The sequence below is a fragment of the Rutilus rutilus genome (genome assembly GCF_951802725.1).
Source record: "Rutilus rutilus genome assembly, chromosome: 1".
NCBI lineage: Eukaryota > Metazoa > Chordata > Actinopteri > Cypriniformes > Leuciscidae > Rutilus > Rutilus rutilus.
In genome coordinates this window covers 15,893,380-15,918,617 of record NC_140209.1, presented here as the reverse complement: position 1 = coordinate 15,918,617, position 25,238 = coordinate 15,893,380, and the positions used below count along the sequence as shown (strand labels likewise).

Here is a 25,238-nt window from a genome sequence, read left to right as displayed (position 1 = left end):
CCAGGCAGATCAAGTTAACTGGCTTTAACAGAGCACTGGCCATCAGAGAAACACGTGAGCTTGCTTTCTGAGCACAAGTCACTGATTTTATTATGCATAGGATATGGAAATAAGGTTTTTTTTTACTGAACACTTACTGCTTACAGGAAAAGGTGATAGTAAATAAATAGAAGAGAGGAGAATTCACGCTTTAATGGCAACAAACAAAGGCTTGTACAGAGTGCTGAAGGGGATGGCCGAAGGAGAATGTCCTCTGAAACTTTGTAGGAAAAATACAGACTTGTCCAAAGGTGAGACCAAAAACAAGAACGAAATGGAAATAGCATTGCTTGTGTAAGGATGGACTTTTACTAAGACTGAATTCAAGAATCCTAAACCGCAATAAAACAATAAAACTCACTAATCTGAAGAAGAGATCTATGGGACAGAGAGCACAACACAACTTCTCCAATCTCGTCTCTTCCCCCCATGCTGGGGTCCTGACTCCTCACACTATCTTCTCCCCCCAGGTCTCATTCAGTCATGCAAAACACACACACCTACTGTCTCCAGTTGTTTTATGAGAGGTCAAAATAAATACTTCTGGTGCGAATGGTAAAGAAGTTTCATTCCCGCAGCAGCAGAACAGTCAGAACAAAGAAAACAATGCCTGTTCTTCTGATGTGGGAAGATGCCCCAATAAAGATAATAGATAACCATTTGTGTTTATCCCCCAAACCCAGGCGTGACCACTTGGGCACGAGAAAGGGTCCAGCAAAAGCTGAATAAATATTTGGGTGCTAGATGTTTATTGTTCTTTTGTTCCACTTGGGTATTTAAAGGGAATTGGCAAACCACTCAAGGAAGCATCTGTAAACAGAACTTCCCACACTGTTGCTGTGTGTCTCTATTGCCAGGTATGCTGACTCTTTGAAACTATTTTTGATATTGCATTTTAAATGTTGTCTCTATTATATGCTGATCAGTTGTGTATTATGTATTCTTTTTAATTCTTTTTATTGGATGTTTAATTCTGCCTGGCAAAAATAAATGTTAACCTTGATTTATTCTGCATTCTTCTGAAATCATTATTTCCAGTAGATTAATGTGTAGTCGGGTGTTTCCGCAAAACTTTGTCCAGAATAGATCAAACTGAAGGCACTTTGAATGGACCATGGGGCACATCTTAGAAAAACCTTCTGATTTCTGACTATTTCCTGACTTAGCATGTTGTATGCTGCAAATATTATATAAATTATGCCTATGGGTCTGTAGTGTGCGACCGCATGGGGTAAAATATTTGTACTGCACCCTCTGACTATTTCAGGACTGGCTAGTTTGTGATCGTGAGCGCGCAGTCGCGACGTGACGTCTCAAAGTGACACTAGGTCCATAATGAGCGAATATTTGAAAGTATGAGATGCCTAGAATAATTCTTGGTCTAAATTAAATCACAACTAATCTGCGGATCAGCTGTTAAGATAGACAATTGGAATAAACAAAGAGTTACTTAAAATTTGGAGTCAGATTAAATTATTCATGGAGTCAGAATTAAAATTGGAAATCCACTGTTTAATAAATTAAAGTGATTTTTCCAGAAGCGCCCGAAAAGACATACACGCTGAATTCCCTTCGAACCAAGACACTGGACACCGTCTTTGGGCCGGTGATTGGAGCTTACAAAGTGGTGACCCCGACGTGATCTCCCAGTCTCAGGCGAGTGACGTCTTTCGGCGCGACAATTCAGATCTGAACGGAGCATGAGGTTTGAGCTTCTCCTTCTCTGTCTCCAGCTACTGTGGTAAGTACGTTTTTCCTTTATCTTTTAGAAAGTGTTGAGGGAAAACTTAGACGCACCTCATATAGACACATTGGTAGAACGGGTCGGAATACCCAGGATAGACCGGAACCGCAGAAAACCGGTATAAATCTAAGATTACAAGAAAAACATGGCTTATCAGGGAAATGGTAGTTCGAGTGTAGACAAGGATGTAATGGAAACTCTTGCTTTGCAAATCAAAGATCTTCTTTTTCGTTTGCGTAACAATGGGGTAGATTTTGATTGGAATAATGAACAAATTTTAGCCTGGTACGCGACCGAAGGGAAAAAACTAGAGACTAAATCTCATTTTCGGAAAATTCCGGTCGCGATCATCTATTTGCTACGTCGAAATGATTTAAAAACTATTGTTGAAAACGAACGCGTGATTTCAAACATCAAAGAACTAGAAACAGCGCGATCAGATGAGTTGAAAAAACTCAGAGCACAGGTCGAAGCATCTGTGTATGATAAACAAACTTGGGCAAGACAGGGCGACGTGATGGGAACACAAATTAAAAAACTTGAGAAGAAACTTCAAGTAGATAAACAATACACGTCCGCGCTCGAGGAGTGCTGCGGTTCTGCAGGCTTTCCTATAGCTGCAGTTAAAATAGCGGCGATAAATTCAAAAATTGGCGATGATGTATACAGTGATAGCGATGAGGATGATATGGTAGCAGCTCTACCGAGCGGCATCCAAGATCAGTTGTCACTGAGAGAAGCTCGTAGACAAACTCCAAAGGGACGCTCTATTCTGGGAGTGCGCGATCTTTCTCCAGAACCCGCGACGGAAATGTATTATCCAAATAGACCCGAAGAACCGAAACCCCGCAGTCCCATACGAACTCGAAGTAAATCTGGCACTGTTCTCCGAAAGCCCGTAAAAGTTGCTGTTCTTAAAACAATGACTAATGCAGATGATGAAGTCACTACCATTAGCCGACCTTTAACTTGCGAAGAGTGCACAAAACACAAAGAAGTTGTGGGCACAATGCCAAGAAAAGGCCCTTTTCAACCCTACTGGGACAACTTAATGTTACAGGCCTCAGTGTACAAGTTAGAGCCTAGAGACGTTTGGCAAGTAGCCCTCCTCACTATTCCAGACGAGCTAAAACCAAAAATGTCACGTGAATTGAGATCTGGAGAAATTATAATCAAACAGGAAGATGAAGATGAAAATGAGGTTTATGAAAGATTGAGGGAGACTTTATTAGAGTTAAGGGGACCATCACACGCCGAGTGGAACAGAATTTTAGACATCAAACAGGCCACCAAAGAGCCATTTGAAATTTATGCTGAACGTTTATGGGTGACTTACAAAGAGCACTCAGGGTTAGAAGATGCACAGCGTGATCAGGAAGTTTTACTTCAACTCCTGAAAAATAATGCAGGCCCTCATATACAGCAGGCGCTCGTTCATGGAGCCGATCCATCTGAAAATACCTACCGGTCACTGGTGGATTGGGCTTCCAAAATAGAAACTAGGCTCAAGCAAAGCAAAGCTCGTTCTGTTTCAACAACGCAATGGTTAGCTGAAGGAAAAGGTGCTAAAAATCCTGGTCTTAGGACTAAGCCACTACAATGCTTTTATTGCAAGAAAACTGGCCATACTATTCAGAGCTGCTTCAAGCTAAAAAGAGAGCAGACCAATCAAAAAACGCATTCCAAAAATGACGACGAAATTCTCAGACGCTTAGGGAATTTGATTTCAGAAAATAATCCTTCAGAGAATAGCTCAAAACAAATTGAAGAACAATCGACGAACCAGGGCGGCCCTTACAAAAACTTGCAGGCAGATCTTGCTATCCTATTGGCGAAATATAACAATCCCCAATAGGGGTGCGTGGCCTCCGTTGCTATAGGAAGCGTTATTACAGGCGGAAACCGAATCAAAATAAAAGCTAATCTTGGAGGCCGGTTAGTTAACATTCTTATTGATAGCGGAGCCGCTTGTTCTTGCACAAACATTCCGTTACCGCTAAGCACGCGAACGATTCAAATTAAAGGAATAGGCGACACTTTGATGACAGCAACTCAAACAAAATCAGTCCAACTCGATTTAGGCATGGTAGTGCTAAAAGAACAATTCTGGTATTTACCAGATAACAGCGAAGGAACTGTATTGGGTATGGACATTATGAGAAAACATGGCTTTGTAATTCATTGTTTTGAAAAACAAATTGAAGTTCAAACAAACAAAACGGCAAAGAAGTGCCTGCCGCAAGGCAAGGCCAATATCATGTCCATATCCAGCACAGATCCAATTCAACTTCTCATCAACAAACACAGCGACGTTTGGGCTAATCATGAACACGACTGCGGCCTCGTTGATTTTGAAGTATGCATTGAGGGAGAGCCCCCTCCCCCACAAAAACAATATCGCATTAAGCCAGAGGCAGAGGTCGCTGTTCATGAGATAGTGAAACAGCTTGAGATTAGAGGCATAGTTCGGCGATGCTGTTCAACTACAAATTCTCCGTGTTTACCAGTTCCAAAACCTAATGGTAAATGGCGTCTTTGCATTGATTATCAGCGTCTCAATAAAGTTCTGCCTAAAGCAACAGCCATAGTGGCAAATCCAGCTACAATTTTATCACAAGTCTCAACCAATGCTTCGTGGTTCACAGTGCTTGACATCAAAAATGGTTTTTGGTCTATTAAAGTCAAACGAGAAGACCAGTGGAAGCTGGCCTTTACTGTAAATCAAATGCAGTATACCTGGGAAAGAATGCCGCAAGGCCTTCACAACAGCCCCTCGATTTTTCATCGAGCTGTGGCAGATGTGCTCAGTCCCTTACTAGGGACTGGCAAAGTAGTTCACTATGTAGACGACATACTGATAGCCACAGAAGAACCACTTGAGAACCACTTGCACCTGGTTGACGAAGTGTTACAGATGCTAGCTGGCGCAGGCTTTAAAATGAACAAAGACAAAGCCCAAATTGCACAAAGGGAAGTACACTATTTAGGATACACTCTGACTCAAAGTCACAGAGCCTTAACAGACGACAGGAAAAAATGCATTGCCGAACTGCCTCGACCTTATACTTTAAACTCGCTGCAAAAAGTATTAGGTACAGCAAACTATTTACGAGATTTCATCCCTGATTTTGCAAATACCGCCGCACCGTTGTATTCGCTTTTAAAAGGGAAAACAAAACCAAATGATGTCCTTGAATGGACTGATAAACACGAACAGGCTTTTACAGATTTGAAACAACGTTTGTGTGCCGCGCCCGCCCTGGGTTTGCCCAACCCATCAAAAAATGTCCACATTCAAGTAGACGCGCATGAAATTACACTAAGCGGAGTCTTAGCTCAGGAATATGGAGGAAAACTGCGTCCAATCGCTTACTACAGCCGGAAAAAATCTCTGGTCGAACAAGGATTCGACCCATGTACACAGCATGTGCTTGCGGTGCATTGGATGTTAAAAACAACAGAACCCATTGTAGGTTTCCAGCCTGTAGTTATACACACAATGCACACGCCTGTGCGAATGCTGTTACAGGGCCGAATAAAGGGAGTTTCCTCCCAAAGATTAGCAAGATGGCTAGCAGACATTCAAGCGCGCGAAATCACAACAAAAAACACACGAATTTTGCCACATCTGCTCGGGGATGTTGAGGGACACCCGCACACATGCCAGCCCAAACAAGAGGCACAAAGCCTTGTCCATGACGAGCCACTTCCAGGCCAAGTGCATGTGTACATTGATGGTTCTCGATTCTGTCAAAATGGTCATTTCTATACTGGCTGTGCAGTGTGGACCCCTCATCTTCCCGAGACAGATGCTAAACGGCAATTGTTGTTTAAACTACCAGCTAACATATCCGCACAAGAAGCTGAACTCATTGCACTGCTAGAAGCGATCAAGGCACACCCTGAACCGCTCTGCGTGTACACTGACAGTCGTTATTCTTTTGGCGTCGTAACTGATTTTATGGCCCAATGGCAATTGAGAAAGTTTCTCACTTCTGCTGGGACACCCATAAAACATTTCAACACTATAACTGCAATATGGCAAGCTGTACAAGCGCGGAACAACTCCATCTCCGTGGTAAAAGTGCGCGCGCACATTAACAAAAATCCAGATGAACACGAGAACAACAATAACATTGTTGACCAATTAGCTAAGCTGGCAGCAGTGAAAGGCGACCATTGGCAAAACGAGACAACCTCTGTTTCTGTAGCAAGTGCTTCGCAAGTCACACCCATCGACCTCAAACAGTACCAGCAAGATCTGTGGGTCTCTGATGGAGAACTTGTATCACACTTGAAACATGATCAGATGGTGAATATAATTGAAGGCATAGTAATCCGAGATGGAAAATTTGTCGTTCCAGAAGCCCTCCAAAAGCCAATAATCAAATTATATCATGATTATGCGCATGTATCGGCAACAAAAACAGCACAGTTGATACAAAAACAGTTTTGGTGGCAAGGAATGATAGCTGACATTGAAAGATGGTGCTATGACTGTCTGGTGTGTGCAACAATTAACCAGGGAAAGCTAGGCCGAACAAACCTACGTAGACCGAAACCACCAAAAGGGCCCTGGGAGTCCTTACAATTAGATTTCATTGGTCCGCTTCCCAGTGCCAAGGGCGGGTATCGCTATTGCCTCGTGATAATTGACAAATTCTCAAAATGGATTGAAGCAATTCCCACTCGCAATAATACAGCAAACACCGTGGCACGTGTGATAGCGAACCAAATCATCCCCCTTTGGGGAGCACCCATTCAAATTGAATCAGATCAAGGGACTCACTTTACTGGACAAGTCATGAAAAATATGTGCAAAATGCTGAATATCAAGCAAAAATTTCACATTCCATACAGGCCGCAAAGTTCTGGTATGGTTGAACGTGCGAACCGCACCATCAAAGAAAATATTGCTAAGCAAATAGCTCAACACCAAAACAGGTGGAGTGATGCTTTGCCCACTGTTCTGACTGTGCTGCGAGCAACCCCATCAAAAGCGACGGGCATCAGCCCATATGAGCTTATGACTGGAAGGGTGATGAAGTTACCCATTGATCCAGAAATTTCCCCAGCAGACCTGGGGCCCCTCATGCTCGCAACTCAGCAGACGGTGTTGGTGCAATTGCAAGAAAGGCTGAAGGTGCTGCACGCCCAGGCTGGACTGAAACAACAACAGTCAGACCTGACAAATGATGCACAATTTAACCCAACCTCTGAGACAACATTTTCAGAAGGAGACATGGTGATGGTACGCGTTTTTGTAAAACAAAGCGCATTTTCCCCTAGATGGCACGGGCCCTATGAAATTAAAGCTGTTTGCAACAGTTGCGTGGCCGTGACCATCAGAGGAAAATTAAGATGGTACCACATGTCCCAATGTAAACGGTTCAAAGGTTCAGTGAATTAATTATGATCTTTTCCTTCATAGGACAGTCATCGCAATTCCATGGAGGCCAGATGCCAGGACGGTGTCCGGACCCACCTGCATCGAATTGGGACAACGAGTCACACTCGCACACACCCTAGGATGCGGTAGATGGGTATGGAAATATATTAAGGGGCCATCCACATCATACATTCCAGTCACATACAAAGAAATAGTCACATGGCCCCCCGGATTAGCACCGGAACCAAATTGTGCAACAAAAATATGCTGTAAGACAGGTTCTACCCATCTTCCAGACAAAAACCTCACAAGCTACACACGCGCACCACAAGTTCACCATAACATTACCGCCTGGTACCAACTTGAAGAATTCCCAGATTCAAATATTGGTAATATGCACACACTATATGAAAATAACAACAATGGCGGAGATCCAAAAAAATGTTATTCCACTAAGGATCTCCAACCAAACACATATAGGTGCACACACACCACAACACATAACAATACACATTTAAAGTTTACTGAACTTCTTTTCAATCTAACAAATAAGGTATCTAACAATAATTTGAAAACATTTGTTTGGACCGGCCGAAAAGAAGGAACGTACTGTGTGGGAAAATGTGAGGCAAATATGGATAATTTCACTAGCCCTCACAATTGTTCATGGACTTTACACCATTGCTTTAACTTAACCACATGCGGTTACAAAAAACCCACACAGTGTCCGAAATTGTATACCACCCCTCCAGGTGGCATAATCAAAGGAAATGTAAATAAGACTTTACTACATGACGTCAATCTTGTGATAACACATGTCACGTATAACATCTCTAATGTGTTATCTGCTTATCTTAAACACTGCAACTTTAATGATAAGACGTATACATGGCTACAGTCACGCATCGATGATTTAATTTCTGATTACAAAAACAGACTTGCAGTTCAAATTCCAACTGCTCGCACTAAACGAGACCTGTTTGGAAATATAGCAGGCCTTTTTGGCTCAGTTAATTCTATATCCAACACTTACAAAATAACAGGTCAATCTCAATATTCAACTTGGTTGGCAAATCAGGTAGCTACTGGTTTTCAACACATCACCAATAGTAACGAAAACATTATCAAAGCGGTCAGATCTGAGGCGCAGGCGCTTCTGACGACCAGTCAATCAATTTTCAATCAGACCCGTACCATCGAGCATGACTTAGCCTGTAGATTGTACGCACAAGATTTGTTTACTGCAGCAAGACAAGAGATTTTAGATCTTCGTCTCCATAAAACACCTAGGCATGTTTTAAATGATCTTATTGAAATTTTAGATCTGCATAGATGGCTTGCATCAGAGAGAATGAAAAATATTAAGTATTCTGAATTGCTTTCAACATTAATGATGTATACTGGAAATGAATGTACTGGCTGTATTGGGTTCTTTGCCACTTTCCCTCTAATTCACCCAGATCAAATTTATCTAAATTCCACTACCATACGCTCTATTGGCGTGGTAGTGAGAGATCAAATTATAAAATGGGATCATCTGACGGGGTATATGACTTTGAAGGGCACTGAAACTTTGTTTACCACTCGCACCTGTTGCCATGAGACATCTAGTTACATTATCTGTACCTGCAACACTCTACAACCCTTTTCTTCCAATGATTCTAAGCTCATTAATGTTCAGTCACTGCATGGTCATTCTGATGCTGTTCAAGTGTCTCACACACAGTGGTGCGTCGTCAGTGAGATGAATTCCTTCTCCTATGGAGGTCTGACCTGCCCTGCGAACCACACGTTCTGTTTGGAAGTGAAAGAGGACTTTTCAATGGGTCAGATAAACATCCTGGGGAGGGTACCGATGGACGTGGACGTCTCTCCCTGGTGGGAGGACACTTTCTATGAACAGAGCACTCAAGCTTTGGTCAAAACAATGGACTTGGTGCAAGAAATCATCTTACAGACTGAGTACCATCTCAACCAAGCTCAAGTGGAAGCGAATCTGGCGAGAAAGACTGCAGAAATCCTGTCCAGCTCCTCTACCCGCTCAGCAAGGTATGCTTATACCTGGTGGGACTGGACGTTCCGTGGATGTGTCCTCGCCAGTGTGCTCATCTTCTTATTCACACTCTGCCAGTGCTGCTACTTCAGATGCCTTCTCCGCACAATGCGCACTTCAACGAACGTGGCCATTGCGCTCAGTCCATTACAGGTACCAGCCCTACGGAAACTGCAACCATAAGCGGACTTCATCAAATTTTGGCCCCTCAGGGACTGATCTAAATCTGCCCCAAGGGGCCAGGGGCGGAAACTGTAAGGATGGACTTTTACTAAGACTGAATTCAAGAATCCTAAACCGCAATAAAACAATAAAACTCACTAATCTGAAGAAGAGATCTATGGGACAGAGAGCACAACACAACTTCTCCAATCTCGTCTCTTCCCCCCATGCTGGGGTCCTGACTCCTCACACTATCTTCTCCCCCCAGGTCTCATTCAGTCATGCAAAACACACACACCTACTGTCTCCAGTTGTTTTATGAGAGGTCAAAATAAATACTTCTGGTGCGAATGGTAAAGAAGTTTCATTCCCGCAGCAGCAGAACAGTCAGAACAAAGAAAACAATGCCTGTTCTTCTGATGTGGGAAGATGCCCCAATAAAGATAATAGATAACCATTTGTGTTTATCCCCCAAACCCAGGCGTGACCACTTGGGCACGAGAAAGGGTCCAGCAAAAGCTGAATAAATATTTGGGTGCTAGATGTTTATTGTTCTTTTGTTCCACTTGGGTATTTAAAGGGAATTGGCAAACCACTCAAGGAAGCATCTGTAAACAGAACTTCCCACACTGTTGCTGTGTGTCTCTATTGCCAGGTATGCTGACTCTTTGAAACTATTTTTGATATTGCATTTTAAATGTTGTCTCTATTATATGCTGATCAGTTGTGTATTATGTATTCTTTTTAATTCTTTTTATTGGATGTTTAATTCTGCCTGGCAAAAATAAATGTTAACCTTGATTTATTCTGCATTCTTCTGAAATCATTATTTCCAGTAGATTAATGTGTAGTCGGGTGTTTCCGCAAAACTTTGTCCAGAATAGATCAAACTGAAGGCACTTTGAATGGACCATGGGGCACATCTTAGAAAAACCTTCTGATTTCTGACTATTTCCTGACTTAGCATGTTGTATGCTGCAAATATTATATAAATTATGCCTATGGGTCTGTAGTGTGCGACCGCATGGGGTAAAATATTTGTACTGCACCCTCTGACTATTTCAGGACTGGCTAGTTTGTGATCGTGAGCGCGCAGTCGCGACGTGACGTCTCAAAGTGACACTAGGTCCATAATGAGCGAATATTTGAAAGTATGAGATGCCTAGAATAATTATTGGTCTAAATTAAATCACAACTAATCTGCGGATCAGCTGTTAAGATAGACAATTGGAATAAACAAAGAGTTACTTAAAATTTGGAGTCAGATTAAATTATTCATGGAGTCAGAATTAAAATTGGAAATCCACTGTTTAATAAATTAAAGTGATTTTTCCAGAAGCGCCCGAAAAGACATACACGCTGAATTCCCTTCGAACCAAGACACTGGACACCGTCTTTGGGCCGGTGATTGGAGCTTACACTTGAAAACATGTAAAGCTCTGACACATGTGACAGTAAAATTACCTTGATGACAAATAAGCAAAGTGTAAAACACAGCGGATTGACAGTGAATGTTTAGCCATGAATTAATGTTCATGGGCATCCAGAGAATACCATAGTAACAGCAACATTACCTCACATAAACTACATATCTCACAATCAAACAGGACTAAGGGACTGTTCGTTTTTTATTTAAGGGGCCACCGGAGGAGTTTTGAGATCTGTAGTCAAAAAATACATGACCCTCGCTTCGCCAGCAATACATTTTTCTATGACCCTCCAAAATGATTGTGAAAAAAGGCATGACCCTCCCCGATAATTTATTGATAAGCCTACTTCTGTACTGGTTTTCGCTTGGCAAAGATGTTCAGATAGCCATTGTTTTTTGTTTTTTTTACAACCATAAACTCTTGCTTTCTCATCTTACTAGGGCTGTAACAATAGACCAAACATACGATTTGGTTCGTATCACGATTTTTTATTTTAGATTAGAAAAAAATCATGTTTTCGGTGCTGATGTGGTGTGACTCATTCAACATGTGGGTGGCACTGCCAATAAAGCATATAAAAGCTGTCACAAAGAACCAGCAAAAGTAATGATTATGAATATGTCAAATATAGCAAGGAGACATTTTAATTGTTTATTAATAAACAAGTGTTTTCTGTGTCGACTGCAAAGATGAAGTTGACGATGCGTCGTGATCTTCGCAGAACGCGCCAGAGAGAAATGCACATTTCATACGGATTACATAAGAGAGCAGTCTGTTTTCTTTCGTTTTGAAATGTTCTTTTTAAAAGTAGACATTTCAAGCTTTCTATATATTTCTCAGGTCTGTGAGGCAAGTAGCATACCTTACGCTGAGTCTCGGTTCATTTATGAGACAAGAGTCCAGTTCACTCGCCTCCGTGTCATGATTATCTATTTTCTACTATATTATACTATACTTCTTATTTATTAAATCCAGGCATTGGTTGATGAAACATTGATTAAAATTAAGATACAATTGATAAAAAACGAAATTCACTTTAAAGACAGGCTTTGTGCTTTCTGTTTGAGGTCTCTGTCTCTCGCTTTCAGAGCAGTCATGTCCGTAATGGAGAACTGTCACGCCTGTAACATTGTTTTTTTTTTTTCACATAAATGCAAACACGAAAAATAAAATAAAAATAATATTTTATGTTCTGTGGAGGCCGACCCTTCTTCATCCGGTGGGTTTTGGTTTGCGCAGTGTAATTCATAGAATTACTAAACAATATTTTGCCACCTAAAAGTCACGTCACATGTGTATTTCCGTCATATTAAATATAAAACGCATGTGTAGACTGATATTTTTCTAATGTCTTTACTCCTTTATTAAGGGAGTATGGATATATTAACAGACGTTTCAATATATTGGTATTAAATGCATTTTCAAGTTTTGACTGCAAATGTCACGTCCATAACACTGGAATTGACCAATTTTAACAAATTTATCCTCAACTAGTTTTTTGGTGTAGGTCTACGTATTTTATTATGTTAACTTAAATAATACTAATAATAATTTAAAGATGTGGTAGCCCTAGATCTTACACATCACACTCCACTGTTATGGTGGAAATTTCAGTATATTTACTCACTAACATTATTGTGGAAACAAAATATGGTAGTATCGCGCTACAGCGCACATTCTATCAGCTGCAGTTCTGGCGCCTCAAGCCTGGTTTATACTCGACGTGTCGGCACGAGCGCGAAGGTGCGCGCGGCAAAAATGACGTCATCGCGGTGTGGGCGGTCGTGCGCGTTGGGTGCGCAAGGGCCCATTTCGCCTGGCGGTGTGCACGGTAAGCCCAATTTATACTTCTGCGTCGAACTTACGCCGTAGCTACGCCGTAGGCTGTGTGTAGCGCGCGTACCCTTCGGCGTACCCTGACGTGCACCTCTCCAAAAATGTAACAACTCTACACGGACGCAAGCGCTGTGATTGGTCATGTTTCTGATGTTAGGCAACATGCAGAAAGTAAGCATCATGCATGCAACTTTCCCTGAAGGAATGGATAGCATCAGCAGGGACTGTGCGATATGACAATATTCGATCGTGGATGATTAAAATGTCTCCACGATCTGCTTTTGAAGAAATGTCGTAGTATCGTGTTACTGCACACATTCTATCAGCTGCAGTTCTGTTACATTCACATCACATGCTCTATATACACTCACGGGACACTGCCATTCACAAAGGTTGCCGGTTAAACGTTTCATTCGCAAAGCCTGTCAAACAGCACCTGGATACTGGACTAAGATATCTTTCTAGTCTTATTGTGCTAATACTGTCAAATACACACAAGCTTCACATAAGTGAAAGCAAATATTTGAGAGAAAATCAAGTGCGTGTCATTTGCGTGTATATTAGACACGTACCGGTCTTAAAGTGACAGTAGCCAAATACTAAACATGCTGCTGCTTGTCCTTAAAGGGCCCCTATAATGATACTTTAACAGATCTGCTGAAAACACTCTGTATTTCATGACAATAGTTTCTGTTTTCACCTCATTTATTATGCTTATGTCTTCAGATCTCCTGTAAATTAATTGGCACTTAAAGCTAATTTCATTGGTTTCAACAGATTGAGGGTATTTGTTGGTTACTATATGTAGCCTATGTTTATTTATGTTTATGCTTTCAACTGTTTTTCTTACCATTATTTATATTTGGGAGAATTTACATTATTATATTCTGTTGTCCATGAGCAAAAAAAAAAACTCAGTAACTGATATATTTTAGATTTTGGCAGATCAGCTCCTCCCACAGCAGTCACATCATCAGTGAAGCTCCTCCCACAGCAGTCACATCATCAGAGAAGCTCCTCCCACTGCAATTCTCCAAGAAATGCTGTAAATTCCCATCAGCAACAAGTGAAGACGAGCATCAGAGCATCAGGAAGAGCTGAAATATGTAAAGACTGAGTTTATTAAAGAGGACAGTGAGAACATGAGTGATCCAGAACCCTGCAGAATGAAACACACTGAAGATCCTGAAGAACAAAGAGGTTGGTGTTTATTCTTCATTCATTCATGATTGTGAAGAACATCATGTTTGAAACATTCAAACACTTCATCACTTTTAGATAAACAGTTCAACTATGAAATGGCTGCAAAAGTTTTTTTATTTTTATTCAAATGGTCAGTAAATATTACCAGAATTTGACCTGAATTTTGTGCGTATTTTTTACAAACATGTGTAACAAATAATAATAATTCCAAAATGTACAAATTTACAATCTACTAGTCGCTTTACGGCAAACATTTGTGTTCTTTCTCGCAGTGAAATTCACTTGTCTTGTGTTTCTTGTGTCACACTTTCACATGTGTGTGAAGTCAATGGAAGTATCTTGAATGGCCCTTAATAATTAAAACATTTTAGTAGTATTTAACATAACTATATATCAATTTAAAAGTTAATGTCAAAATATGGCAGTATTGTGTATTTTAATGTTAATTTCATGTTAGATAATTGTGTCATTGATCAAACATATTTAATAGTTCTCACACAAAAAAACATGCGATTTGTGCCTACAAAATAATAACTGGAAGATCAGTGTACCTCATTCATGGAAAGTTTCAGGGACGTTTAATTAATTTATAAAAAGACATAAATTGTAATATTTTAAAGCATTTGTCTGTTACATCTGGGGTAATTTATATCTCCATTCACTCCATATTTCTCTCTTTTAATTATTTTGATTATTTAGAAAATTTGAAAAAAAAAAAATTCTTTGATTTCAGACCTGATGGAAGTGAAGGAGGAAAGTGAAGAACTGAGTGAAGTGAAGGTGGAGAGTGAAGAACTGAGTGAAGTGAAGGAGGAGAGTGAAGAACTGAATGAAGTGAAGGAGGAGAGTGAAGAACTGAGTGAAGTGAAGGAGGAGAGTGAAGAACTGAGTGAAGTGAAGGAGGAGAGAGAAGAACTGAGTGAAGTGAAGGAGGAGAGTGAAGAACTGAGTGAAGTGGAGGAGGAGAGTGAAGAACTGAGTGAAGTGGAGGAGGAGAGTGAAGAACTGAGTGAAGTGGAGGAGGAACATCATGTCAAACCTGGAGAAAAACCTTTGAGTCGCTCAAAGACTAAAAATACATTTTTAAAGAAAAGAAGAGCCAAGAAATCTTTCACCTGCATTCAGTGTGGGAATAGTTTCACAACCAAACACAGTCTTGAGCGTCACATGAGGATCCACACCGGAGAGAAGCCATATCCATGCAATCAGTGCGGGAAGAGTTTCAGCCGATCGACATGCCTTGAAAGTCACATGAGGATCCACACCGGAGAGAAGCCGTTCATGTGTGATCAGTGTGAAAAGAGATTCTCAGACAAAACATCTCTTAATGCTCACATGAGTGTTCACACTGGAGAGAAGCCGTTCACATGCCATCAATGTGGGAAAAGTTTCAGTCGATCTTCACTCCTTAATTTTCACATGAGGATCCACACTGGAGAGAAGCCGTTCACATGTGATCAGTGCGGGAAAACATTTATTTGTGCATCACACCTGAAGAGACATCTAAGAGTTCATACGAAGGAGAAGTTGCACTCATGTTCTGTGAGTGGAAAAAGTTTTTCACTGCTGCTATATTTACATGCACATCAGAAAATTCACACTGGTGTGAGAGAGTACGTGTGCTTTGAGTGTGAGAAGACTTTTACTAGAGCTGAACATTTGAAACAGCACCAGAGAATTCACACTGGAGAAAAACCTTACAAGTGTTCACACTGTGACAAGAGATTCAGTCAGTCATCATATCTGAAAACACATGAGAGGATCCACACTGGAGAAAAACCTTACAAGTGTTCACACTGTGACAAGAGATTCAGACAATTAATAGCTCTGAAAACACATGAGAGGATCCACACTGGAGAGAAGCCGCACACGTGTGATCAGTGTGGGAAGAGATTCTCTGTTAAAAGTCACCTGAAGCGACACATGAAGATCCATGCAGTTAAGAAACCACATCAACACAGTCTGAGATCACAGTGAGTAGTTCATCTTTAGGCCATCCTTAAAAATATTTTGGTTTGCCGTAACAGCCAAAAAAAAAAAAAAAATCTTTTTGAATCTTTTTTTCGAGATTCAATGTAAAAAAAAAAAAAAGTAAAATTTTGGTCATGGTGATTACGTCGGTATGAATTTAAACAAATTTGCATATCGGGACTTCACTGACAGTTTTCCAGAACTTCGTGCCAAGTTATATGTATATATTAAATAACAATTAGAAAACTTGTATAAACTGAACACCAAAGAATAATATTATAGCGGTGGTGACATGTTCACGTAACATGTAGGCTAAGGGTGCGCTGCCAATAACGCGCCTAAAAGCTGTCAGAACTGGGAAAAGTAGCCTAATGATTATTAGTATGTCAAATATATCAAGGAGACATTTAAATTTTTTATTAATAAACAAGTGTTTTCTGTGTCAAAGATTAAGTTGACGATGCTGACTCGCGATCTTCGCAGTAGTGAACGCGCCAGAGAGAAATGCACATTTCATTACATAAGCAGAGAACAGTCTGTTTTCTTTCCTTTTGAATTGTTTTGTTTAAAAGTGTACATTTCATGCTTTCTATCTATCTATCTATCTATCTATCTATCTATCTATCTATCTATCTATCTATCTATCTATCTATCTATCTATCTATCTATCTATGTCTCAGGTCTGTGAGGCAAGTAGCTTATATGCTGTGTTTCGGTTCATTTAAGAGACCAGCTCCAGTTCACGCGCTGGCGACTCTGTGTCCTGATTATATTGCCTGCTATATTTAGCCTCTTATTTAGCCTCTTATTTATTAAATTCAAGAAATTGGTTGATGAAACATTGATTAAAATTAAGATACAATTAATACAAAACGAAATTAATTTTAAAGACAGGCTACAAAAACAAACTTAATGAAGTGGTCAAAATCATGTCTGCCCACTCCATTTGTCTCCCGATATTTTCGGGATCATCTTATCTTATTCATGCTTTTCACTTTTCATATAATCAACATGAAATTTAAAAAATATATATTATTTTATTTAAACATGAATACGAAACTTCATCATTTTTTTAATGACTGGGCTACAACACATAGGCCTATTAGCCTACAGAGAAATTTAATGTCGGTGCGTCTTGCCGGTGAGCATGTGAGGGGAGAGATACAATTTTCGATCAATCATATTATTTTGCTCGATATGCCAATTCTTAATATTTGGTGTTTTAAATGCCTGTTTGAGATCTCTGTGAAAGTTTTAATTGTGGTGCCGCTTTCAGAGCGGTCATGTCCGTAACATTGTTTCTTCCTCATAAATGCGAACACGAAAAATAAAATAAAATGAATATATTATGTTCTGTGGAGAGCCGACCCCTCTTCTTCCGGTGGGTATATTACTTTTGGTTTGCGCAGTGCAATTCATAGAATCACTAAAACATATTTTTTGTGGATCTGAGTGTCGTGATTTCGGTTTCATTTCGCATACAGCCCTTATAATCATAGATGATTTTTATTTAAAAGAAAGAGCATAGCCTACGGTTGTATGTAGGCCACCTTCAGAAAAGGTTCTTACCTTCAGTTTTGTTTCCACTTGAGCTGTTACGGCACAATTACAAACCGTTCTCGGCCCTGAACTCTCAGCACACTTGGCTAACCGTGCCGAACCATGATGGTAGTGTGTACTAGTGGTGGAAATTTTAATTCTTTTCAGATAATCGTTCATTTTCAGTTCGTTCACCAAATTGATTCATTCATTGATTCGTTCAGTGACAATTTCGTCATATTACATAAATACACCAGCAGGGGGCGAAAAATAGTGTCTTATGTGTTATGTCTTAAGTCAACAAAAATATTTACTTGTAACAAAAAAATTATTTGGCTTTATTAAAATGTGTGCCTAATTTACTCACTAAAATAATAAAAATAAGTCGAAATAAGTGATTCAGATGACCAAAGCACAAGGTTTTCTTCCATAATTAACATTTTAGCTACTCGTCCACAGAGATACTCTGTTCACTGAGCTGCACATGCACTGCTAATAGTGGAGGGAGGGATTTCAGTGAACAAGGATTATTATAGCGATGTTAAAGCAATTTGAACAAATTAAACACAAATTAATAAAAAATTTTAAAGAAATATGTGACCATTTCCAATAACATGGTTCGTGTGCTCACCAAGCACCATTCATTTCCAGATGTGTTTTGTCCATAGAAATGTTTTTTATGGAAGCAGCTTCAACTCGAGCTTAGATACACCCCCCAGTGGGACTAATAATGCTTGGATGATGAGTATGGTAGCAAGATGTCTAAATTCTGCAGGTGGAGTTGGGGAGGTGGAGGGACGCCAGAACAGCTGATGCCAGAGCGAGGTGAATATTAGGGGGCTTTCACACTAGCACTTTTGGTGCGCACCCGGGTTCGAATGACGTCAGAGTTCGGTTCGTGTGGATGATGTGAACTTGGTGTGTCTTCCGAACTACCCTTCGCGGCTGATATGAACGCAGTCGAACCAAACCGCGGAAGTGAACCGCTATTGATGACGTATAATGTGTCTTCGGCGGACAGCCCGCTGTCTTTGAAACGTATTCAGAATTTTTGCGGCAGACAGACGCAAGTGTGTTTCTGTACGTCTATGTTGAAAACAAAACCAAAGGTTAAAAAAAAAGAAGAACAAATGTCAACCGAGCAAGTCTATCCATTTGGGCGCCTTTTCATTCGCGGTTACCAAGCAACACCATTACGCCAGCTGCAGCTTGATGATGCAAGCGTACCGTGGTTCGGATAGAAATAATATAATGTGAACATAGTCCATCGGGGGCAGGGGGAGGGGGGAGCAATCGAACTCGGGTTCGGAACAGGCAATCGAACCAAGTGTGAAAGCGCCCTTAGATGGGTTCACTCCTCCCAAAATTACCTTGTGAACTTCTCTAATTGTTTATTTTCATGATCGATATCAGCAATTAGTTCTCGCAGCCCTAGTTAATTTAAGTTTGTTTTGATCATCAAAAACTAAGAAAATGTAACATCATGATACTGAAGAACAAAGATATTGCCGTTTGTTCTTGATTCTTTATTCATTCGTCATGCTGACGCTCACCAGATTTACATTGTTTCAGGTCAAGAATAAAAAAAAGACTAATTAAACATTAAATTATTTTGACATAGAACTTTCTTAACCCTCTGGGGACCAAAAACGCGCCCGCGCGTTTTGCTCGTTTTTTTTTTTAGCAATGAAAATAAACACTAAATGCTCTGTTAATTTTGATCTTTCATTTTCGTGTAATACATCAATCGATCCTGTTCAGTTTCAATTTTTTTTCTGTATACTCACAATAAAAATAAAGTGTTTTGCTTTTTGACAAATAAAGAAAAATTAACATGATGCGATTTCTGCCTTCTCCCTGTCAGTAAACTCCCATTTGAAACACGGTCGAAAATGATCTATAACTCCGCGAAAATTCAGTCAAACAGGCAAACAGACCCACGGGCATAAAGCTTGAGATCGCATCTGTTAAATGAAGTAACTTATTTAAAAAACAAATATTCTCATCTTCTGTAATCTGTATAAAAAGAGAGCGACTCCAGTCGAGCTCATTACGAGCTAATTCACAGTAATGTGACGACTCCCCGGAGAGCGCGTGCTATTCAAACGCAAATTCTGAGAACTATTGAAGATCTGTGAAACGCCCACATCAGCTGTAAACAAAGCGTGTCGCGATCGAGTGAGGCATAATATAGCCTACCTTATGGAGAAAAGATTCCTCAGAACAGTGCTGATATGAGGAGCAATATCTCCTGATATGAGGAGCAGATCCCGCTGAGGAGTGAGGTAGGCTGTTTTCTTTTCTCAAGTGTGGAATAACGTTATGGAATAACGTTAGTGTAGGCCTATGCAAACCGCAAAAAGATGAATCACATTTCTATAATATGACTCGCCTTTCTGTGAGATGAATGAAGGGTACATATTTGTAAAGACTGTTTAGCCTAAATATAAATCGCGCGTCTGTGTGTGAAAGAATAAACTGCTTTGCTATAGCCTACTGAGATGAGTAAAAATCGACTGGAATATGTTGTAGGGGTGTAAATATTAATCGATTCGTATCGATGCATCGATTATACAGCCGACGATTCGATGCATCGATGCGTCCGCAAGAGTATCGATTAATGTGTTAATTTTGCCGCCTGTCTATTTTCAGCATCTGCTCCGACATATGCGTACAATCTACTAAGCTGCGGGTGGCGCTAACCCATAGACAGTATATAAACGCGCTAACCTCATTATTGTCTTCTACTTCACACGCGTTACTTACGTTTCACAGTCTATCTATGTTCACACACATATTGTTGAGTCTGACTTTCAAGAGCGATGGAACCGTCAGAGCGAGCTGGCAATGACAGTGAAATGTTACACACTCCAGTCGGCGTCAAGTCATGGGTGTGGATGTATTTTGGCTTCAGGAAAACAGACGGAGCTGTGGTAAGAGTTGCCGTTTGTCTGATTGCGCCCGTTTCACACATACTCCGTTTGTAGTGCGTATTTTTTTCCATACCCATGTTAACAGGTTAGAGTTTTCACACTGCACGCGGTTGCGGTCCGTTTATCCGTTCCAGTTGCGGTGCATTTGGCTATACAGAAGTGCAGAGATCGTTTCCGCACCGAGTCTATTTGTGCTGTGCTGCACGCGCTGAATTAAAGTGACAGCGCATGTTTCGTGGTCAAAATGAACACAGATTGACATGAAAATGTAGTAATTTCACCATAAATGCATTTAATTAAATAAATTGTAGTAATCTCACCATAAATGTATTTAATTTAATTGTACTATTTTCCAGTCATCTTTTTTACTTTAAGACCGGGGTAAAGCAAGGAAAACTACAATTTACCTGAACAAGGCGACATAATGAACAACACTTGTCTCATTCGTGGAGGTGGAAAAACAATTTCTTTGCGACATGCAATTGTATTCTGCATTCTCAATAAAAGGCAAATTATTTATTATTTTTGTTGATTTATATGAAACTTAGATATCATGTAAAAATCTAGTATTGAATCGTATCGAATCGTATCGCGGGGAATTCTGAAGTATCGAAAATAATCGAATCGTTGGCTTAAGAAATCGGTATCGTATCGAATCGTCATGTAGGCTCCGATTTACACCCCTAATATGTTGAAATAAAATGTATTTGTATAAGCAACGTATTAAACTGCAAATTAGCATTTATATGCCCTAATATTTCATAAAAACAACGTTACAGTCAGTCACTTGTTGACTAGATTTGGGTACAGTTTTTAGGCTACTGTAAAATATACTGCCACATAAAATAAGCTTTTGTTTAGCAATTTCTGCTCATATCTAACGTTTTATATATATATATATATATATATATATATATATATATATTTGTCAAAAATAAAGTCATAGACTAAGATGTTAGATGTTCCAATGTTGGCTATATTCAAACTAATGAATACATATGATAAAATGTAGGCCTATAATCTTTTTTCTTTTTCTTTTTTACAAAGAAAGAGTACACTTGAAATATTGTTGAAATTGTAATTATTGTTGTAATTGTAACATTTTTAATAAAATAGCAAAACATATTTACGATAGAGAGATGTAAGCAAAATCTTAAATGGTCAATATAAGTCTTCTTCTAAATAAATCTTTTGTCCTTGCATTGTGGCTCAGTCAGTGTCACACCTGAAAGAATGGCTCATTAGGCAGAGTCATTATGCAGAGTGGGTGTAAACTACTCCTCCCCCTCGCATATTGGCTTTCCAAGCAAAGCCTGTTTTACACCATTTAAATCAATGTATTTTTTTTTTTTTGTGAACGATAAAGCAAGACTATTTTCATATAATTTTGAAGCTAGAACTCAAAGGGACAACATCCATTTGTCAAAAGTCTTGTGGACACATATTTAATATGTGTTTTGTGGTCTTAATTCAGCAACTTTCATTTTTATTTTTTCCAATAACCACGCATAAACATTATTCTCTTAAAAATACAAACATCTACATACAAGTTGCTCGCATATTATGGTAGCCCTGTTTGTGCTATATAGAGTGAATTTACACCTTTGTCATTAACATGTTTATAAATAACTGAAAAAAGCACAAATGTCAAATGTCAGAACATCTCAAGGGCCCCAAAAACAGCTTGGTCCCCAGAGGGTTAATACAGTGTAATGCAACAACTCAGGCCAAACATGCTTAAAAACACCTTTTACAAACTATTGCAAATGTGTTATTGAAGGTAATCAATCAAATGCAATCAACAAATCATTTAATATCATAAATATTAAGTATTAGTATAATATGTGGGTTTTAATACATTTTCAGGGCTCTTTTTGTTTTTTGCATGGATTGCTCAGCTAAACAGGCGAATAAGAGACTATCAACTACTAATATTTCAGACTGATCTCATGAAATGGCGTATGTATGACACTAGAGCCCGAAGCCATTTGTTTTGAGAATAATGGCTGGCTGATGAAGTTATTGGCTGGCTAGCCGGCTCAGCCAAAACCTAAATGGCTGCTGCAGCCGCCAAACTTTTCATAGCTGCAAATGGCTGAAGCCATGTTTTTTGGAATAAAATGTTATATATATCAGGCTAGGAATAATATATTTACAAATCCCCCTGTAAATGTCTTCATAATATAACTAGATACTACTGAAGTGGAGATTTCGGACTTGGAGTATGAGAGAAAGGTCATTTTGAGAAAACGGGCTTTAAAGATTTATCATCAGCCAATGAGATCGCGCATTCAGTCTTTTTTACTTTCACGGTTGCTGATAAAAAGGAAATGACCATATTTGGATCTGACAGGATTGCACAGAAGAGAGAGCGCTTCCTAACGGTGCATGTGATGAGAGGGTGACGGAAGAGATCGCGGAGAAGTATGTTGATTAAGAACGCAAACTTTTGTTGAATTTATGAGAAATCTACAGACTCAAACAGACGAAGTGTAGTAAAATAAAGACCTAAATGTGTATTTCGGACTTTTTTTTCACCACAAGTCTGAAAGAAGACATGTTATTGAAGACAAATATCCAAAAATCTCAAAATTGACCAGTAAAACAAAAACGATGTTTTTGCCTGCCGTGTCTCGCCTTAATATAAACACACACTGTTATCAGTATTATTTTGGACAAAGTTTTGCACATTTCACTTCAATGTACACTGAAGCATGCGTCGTGAATTAGAAACGGTGGTTTGTTACTGCAGTAATATCACGTTCAGTGCTATAAATCTCTCCGTTCCAGAATATTTGGTTCATAACATCAATCTTTGATTCAGGTGTTTGTGCAACCGTGCCCTGAAGATTTAACAAAAGTCTGGGTCGGCCTAAGTTAAAAAAAAAAGTAAGTAGGAATTAGGAAAGTATGTGAGAAGTGAGATCAAAATTACCTTGCTTGCTTCTTTCCGCCATTTCACCTCAGTGCGAGAAAAAAAATGCATCGTTTCTTCTGTACGGAAAACGAGCAATTTTAATTGGTCGTCAATTCACTGTGAGTCTCTGTGTATCGTAGCAACGAGCACAAGACTGTGCTGTTATGAATCCAGTGGGAAAATAGATCTCATGTATTGTTTATATATTTCGTGTGTGTATGTCTCTATGTGATAGAATTATTATTTGATGCAAATAATTCTAGCCGGCTCAGCCAAACTTTATCAGATGGCGGCTCAATTTGGCTTAAGAAATTATTGGCTGGCGGCGGCTGAAATTCTAAATGGCGCAAATGGCGGCGCCTGGCGGCGGCTTCGGGGTCTATATGACACGCCAATTCGTATTTCCATTTTTGGCGTGTTATCAACACGCATAATCGCTTTTCAGCGTGTTTATCAACGCCGTTGATTTACGTTACATTACTGTATATAAATATATATGACCTACCCCAACCGCGTCCCTAAACCTACCCATCACTCGGGTTAATACCATTTATGAGTGTTCCTCTACCATCCTAGGAAAAAAAATATTGCTCCCCAGATGTAGATATACATTTTCCTCCGTTTCGCTCGGACATTTAACGCCGTACACATACACGCGGAATCACTCGGAGGTTTAACGGCGTACACATACACGCGCGTGGACATACACGCGGAAAGCTAAAAATGCGTATAAATAACACGCCACTTGACTTGAAAGTGGCGTGTATGTTTACGCAAAGTCATGATGTCATGTTGAATATTTTGTTATTATTATATAAAAGTCTCGTTAAAACATCTACACATGTTTAAAACTGATCAGAGATCAGGCAAAACCCATATACACTTGTTCAATGGTTAACTGCATGATGGGTTCACAGAGATCATTGACATTTCAAAACGGTTATGAGGCAACAAAGCCTCGTTTACTGAAATCATGTGACTTTCGCAGTTTGATACATGCTCTGAACCACCACAAATCTGAACATGATTTGAAACATAGATTCATAAAGGTGTCTGAGCTTTGGGAAGCAGTGTTTAGAAAGCTCCCAACACTACTTTAACTACATGAGTAAGACATGATTCTCACTTGATGTAATGCTTCTTTTTAGACCCGATGGACGTGAAAAAGAAAGGAAAAAACAGAAGCCAAAAAATCCGTCTTCTGCTCTCAGTGTAAGAAACGCTTCACATAAAAATTAAGTCTGAAGATTCACATGAGAGTTCACACTGGGAAGAAGCGAAATGCTGGAAGTCATTCACTACAGACGATGAACTGAAAGAGCACCAGAAAATTCACACTGGAGGTTTTAAAACCTTTGGAGGCAAAGTTCAGGAGCTGAAGAAGAGAACATAACACTTTTAAGAGAGATGTGAATCTGATATTAATTTTTAACCCATTCTTCATTGTTTTTCATCAGAACATTTAGTGTCTCTTCCACTTCTACTCTTGGAAATATACTTCCATGTATCTTTTAAACTGGACTCTTCTTCTCTTGAGATGCTTTGGCTCTTGTAAGTCAGTATAGAGAGAGATATATCTCATTCACTTTAACTTTTACTTAATGTTTGTATTTGCTTCAATAATTGATTAAACTCTTTACTCATTTTATCAAAATCATTGTTATTGTCCATTTTTTTATTTTCTGCAGATTCTGCTTGAATCAGGAATAATTTTAGTTCTGAAAGTCATGAAGTATCCTGATATTATTGCTTTTTGAGCTTTCCATGTTTTAAATTTCTCAATAGAGCTTTTAAATGCCTACCATACCATACCATACCATACCATACCATCTTCTTCCGCTTATCTGTGGCTGGGTTGCGGGGGCAGCAGTCTAAGCAGAGATGCCAAGACTTCCCACCTCCCTAGACACTTCCTCCAGCTCTTCCGGGGGGACACCGTGGCATTCCCATGTCAGCTGGGAGACATAGTCCCTCCAGCATGTCCTAGGGCTTCCCCAGGGCCTCCTCCTGGTGGGATGCACC

The 25,238-nt window shown here is 39.7% G+C and overlaps 2 protein-coding genes across 2 annotated transcripts; both read left to right on the top strand.

The window, feature by feature from the left end:
* Nucleotides 1-176: 176 nt before the first annotated feature.
* Nucleotides 177-15,833, top strand: LOC311304216 (uncharacterized protein; the record flags this gene model as incomplete). The annotated part of the gene is made up of 4 exons (XM_084431118.1): nucleotides 177-290; nucleotides 13,589-13,853; nucleotides 14,590-15,064; nucleotides 15,764-15,833. Exons 2-4 carry the CDS (start codon nucleotides 13,796-13,798, stop codon nucleotides 15,831-15,833), a joined length of 603 nt encoding a protein of 200 aa, XP_084287244.1. The 5' UTR covers nucleotides 177-290; nucleotides 13,589-13,795.
* Nucleotides 6,660-10,503, top strand: LOC311304223 (uncharacterized protein; the record flags this gene model as incomplete). Its single annotated transcript, XM_084431127.1, has 3 exons — nucleotides 6,660-7,034; nucleotides 7,215-7,290; nucleotides 7,925-10,503. 3 exons carry the CDS (start codon nucleotides 6,660-6,662, stop codon nucleotides 9,406-9,408), a joined length of 1,935 nt encoding a protein of 644 aa, XP_084287253.1. The 3' UTR covers nucleotides 9,409-10,503.
* Nucleotides 15,834-25,238: the final 9,405 nt, after the last annotated feature.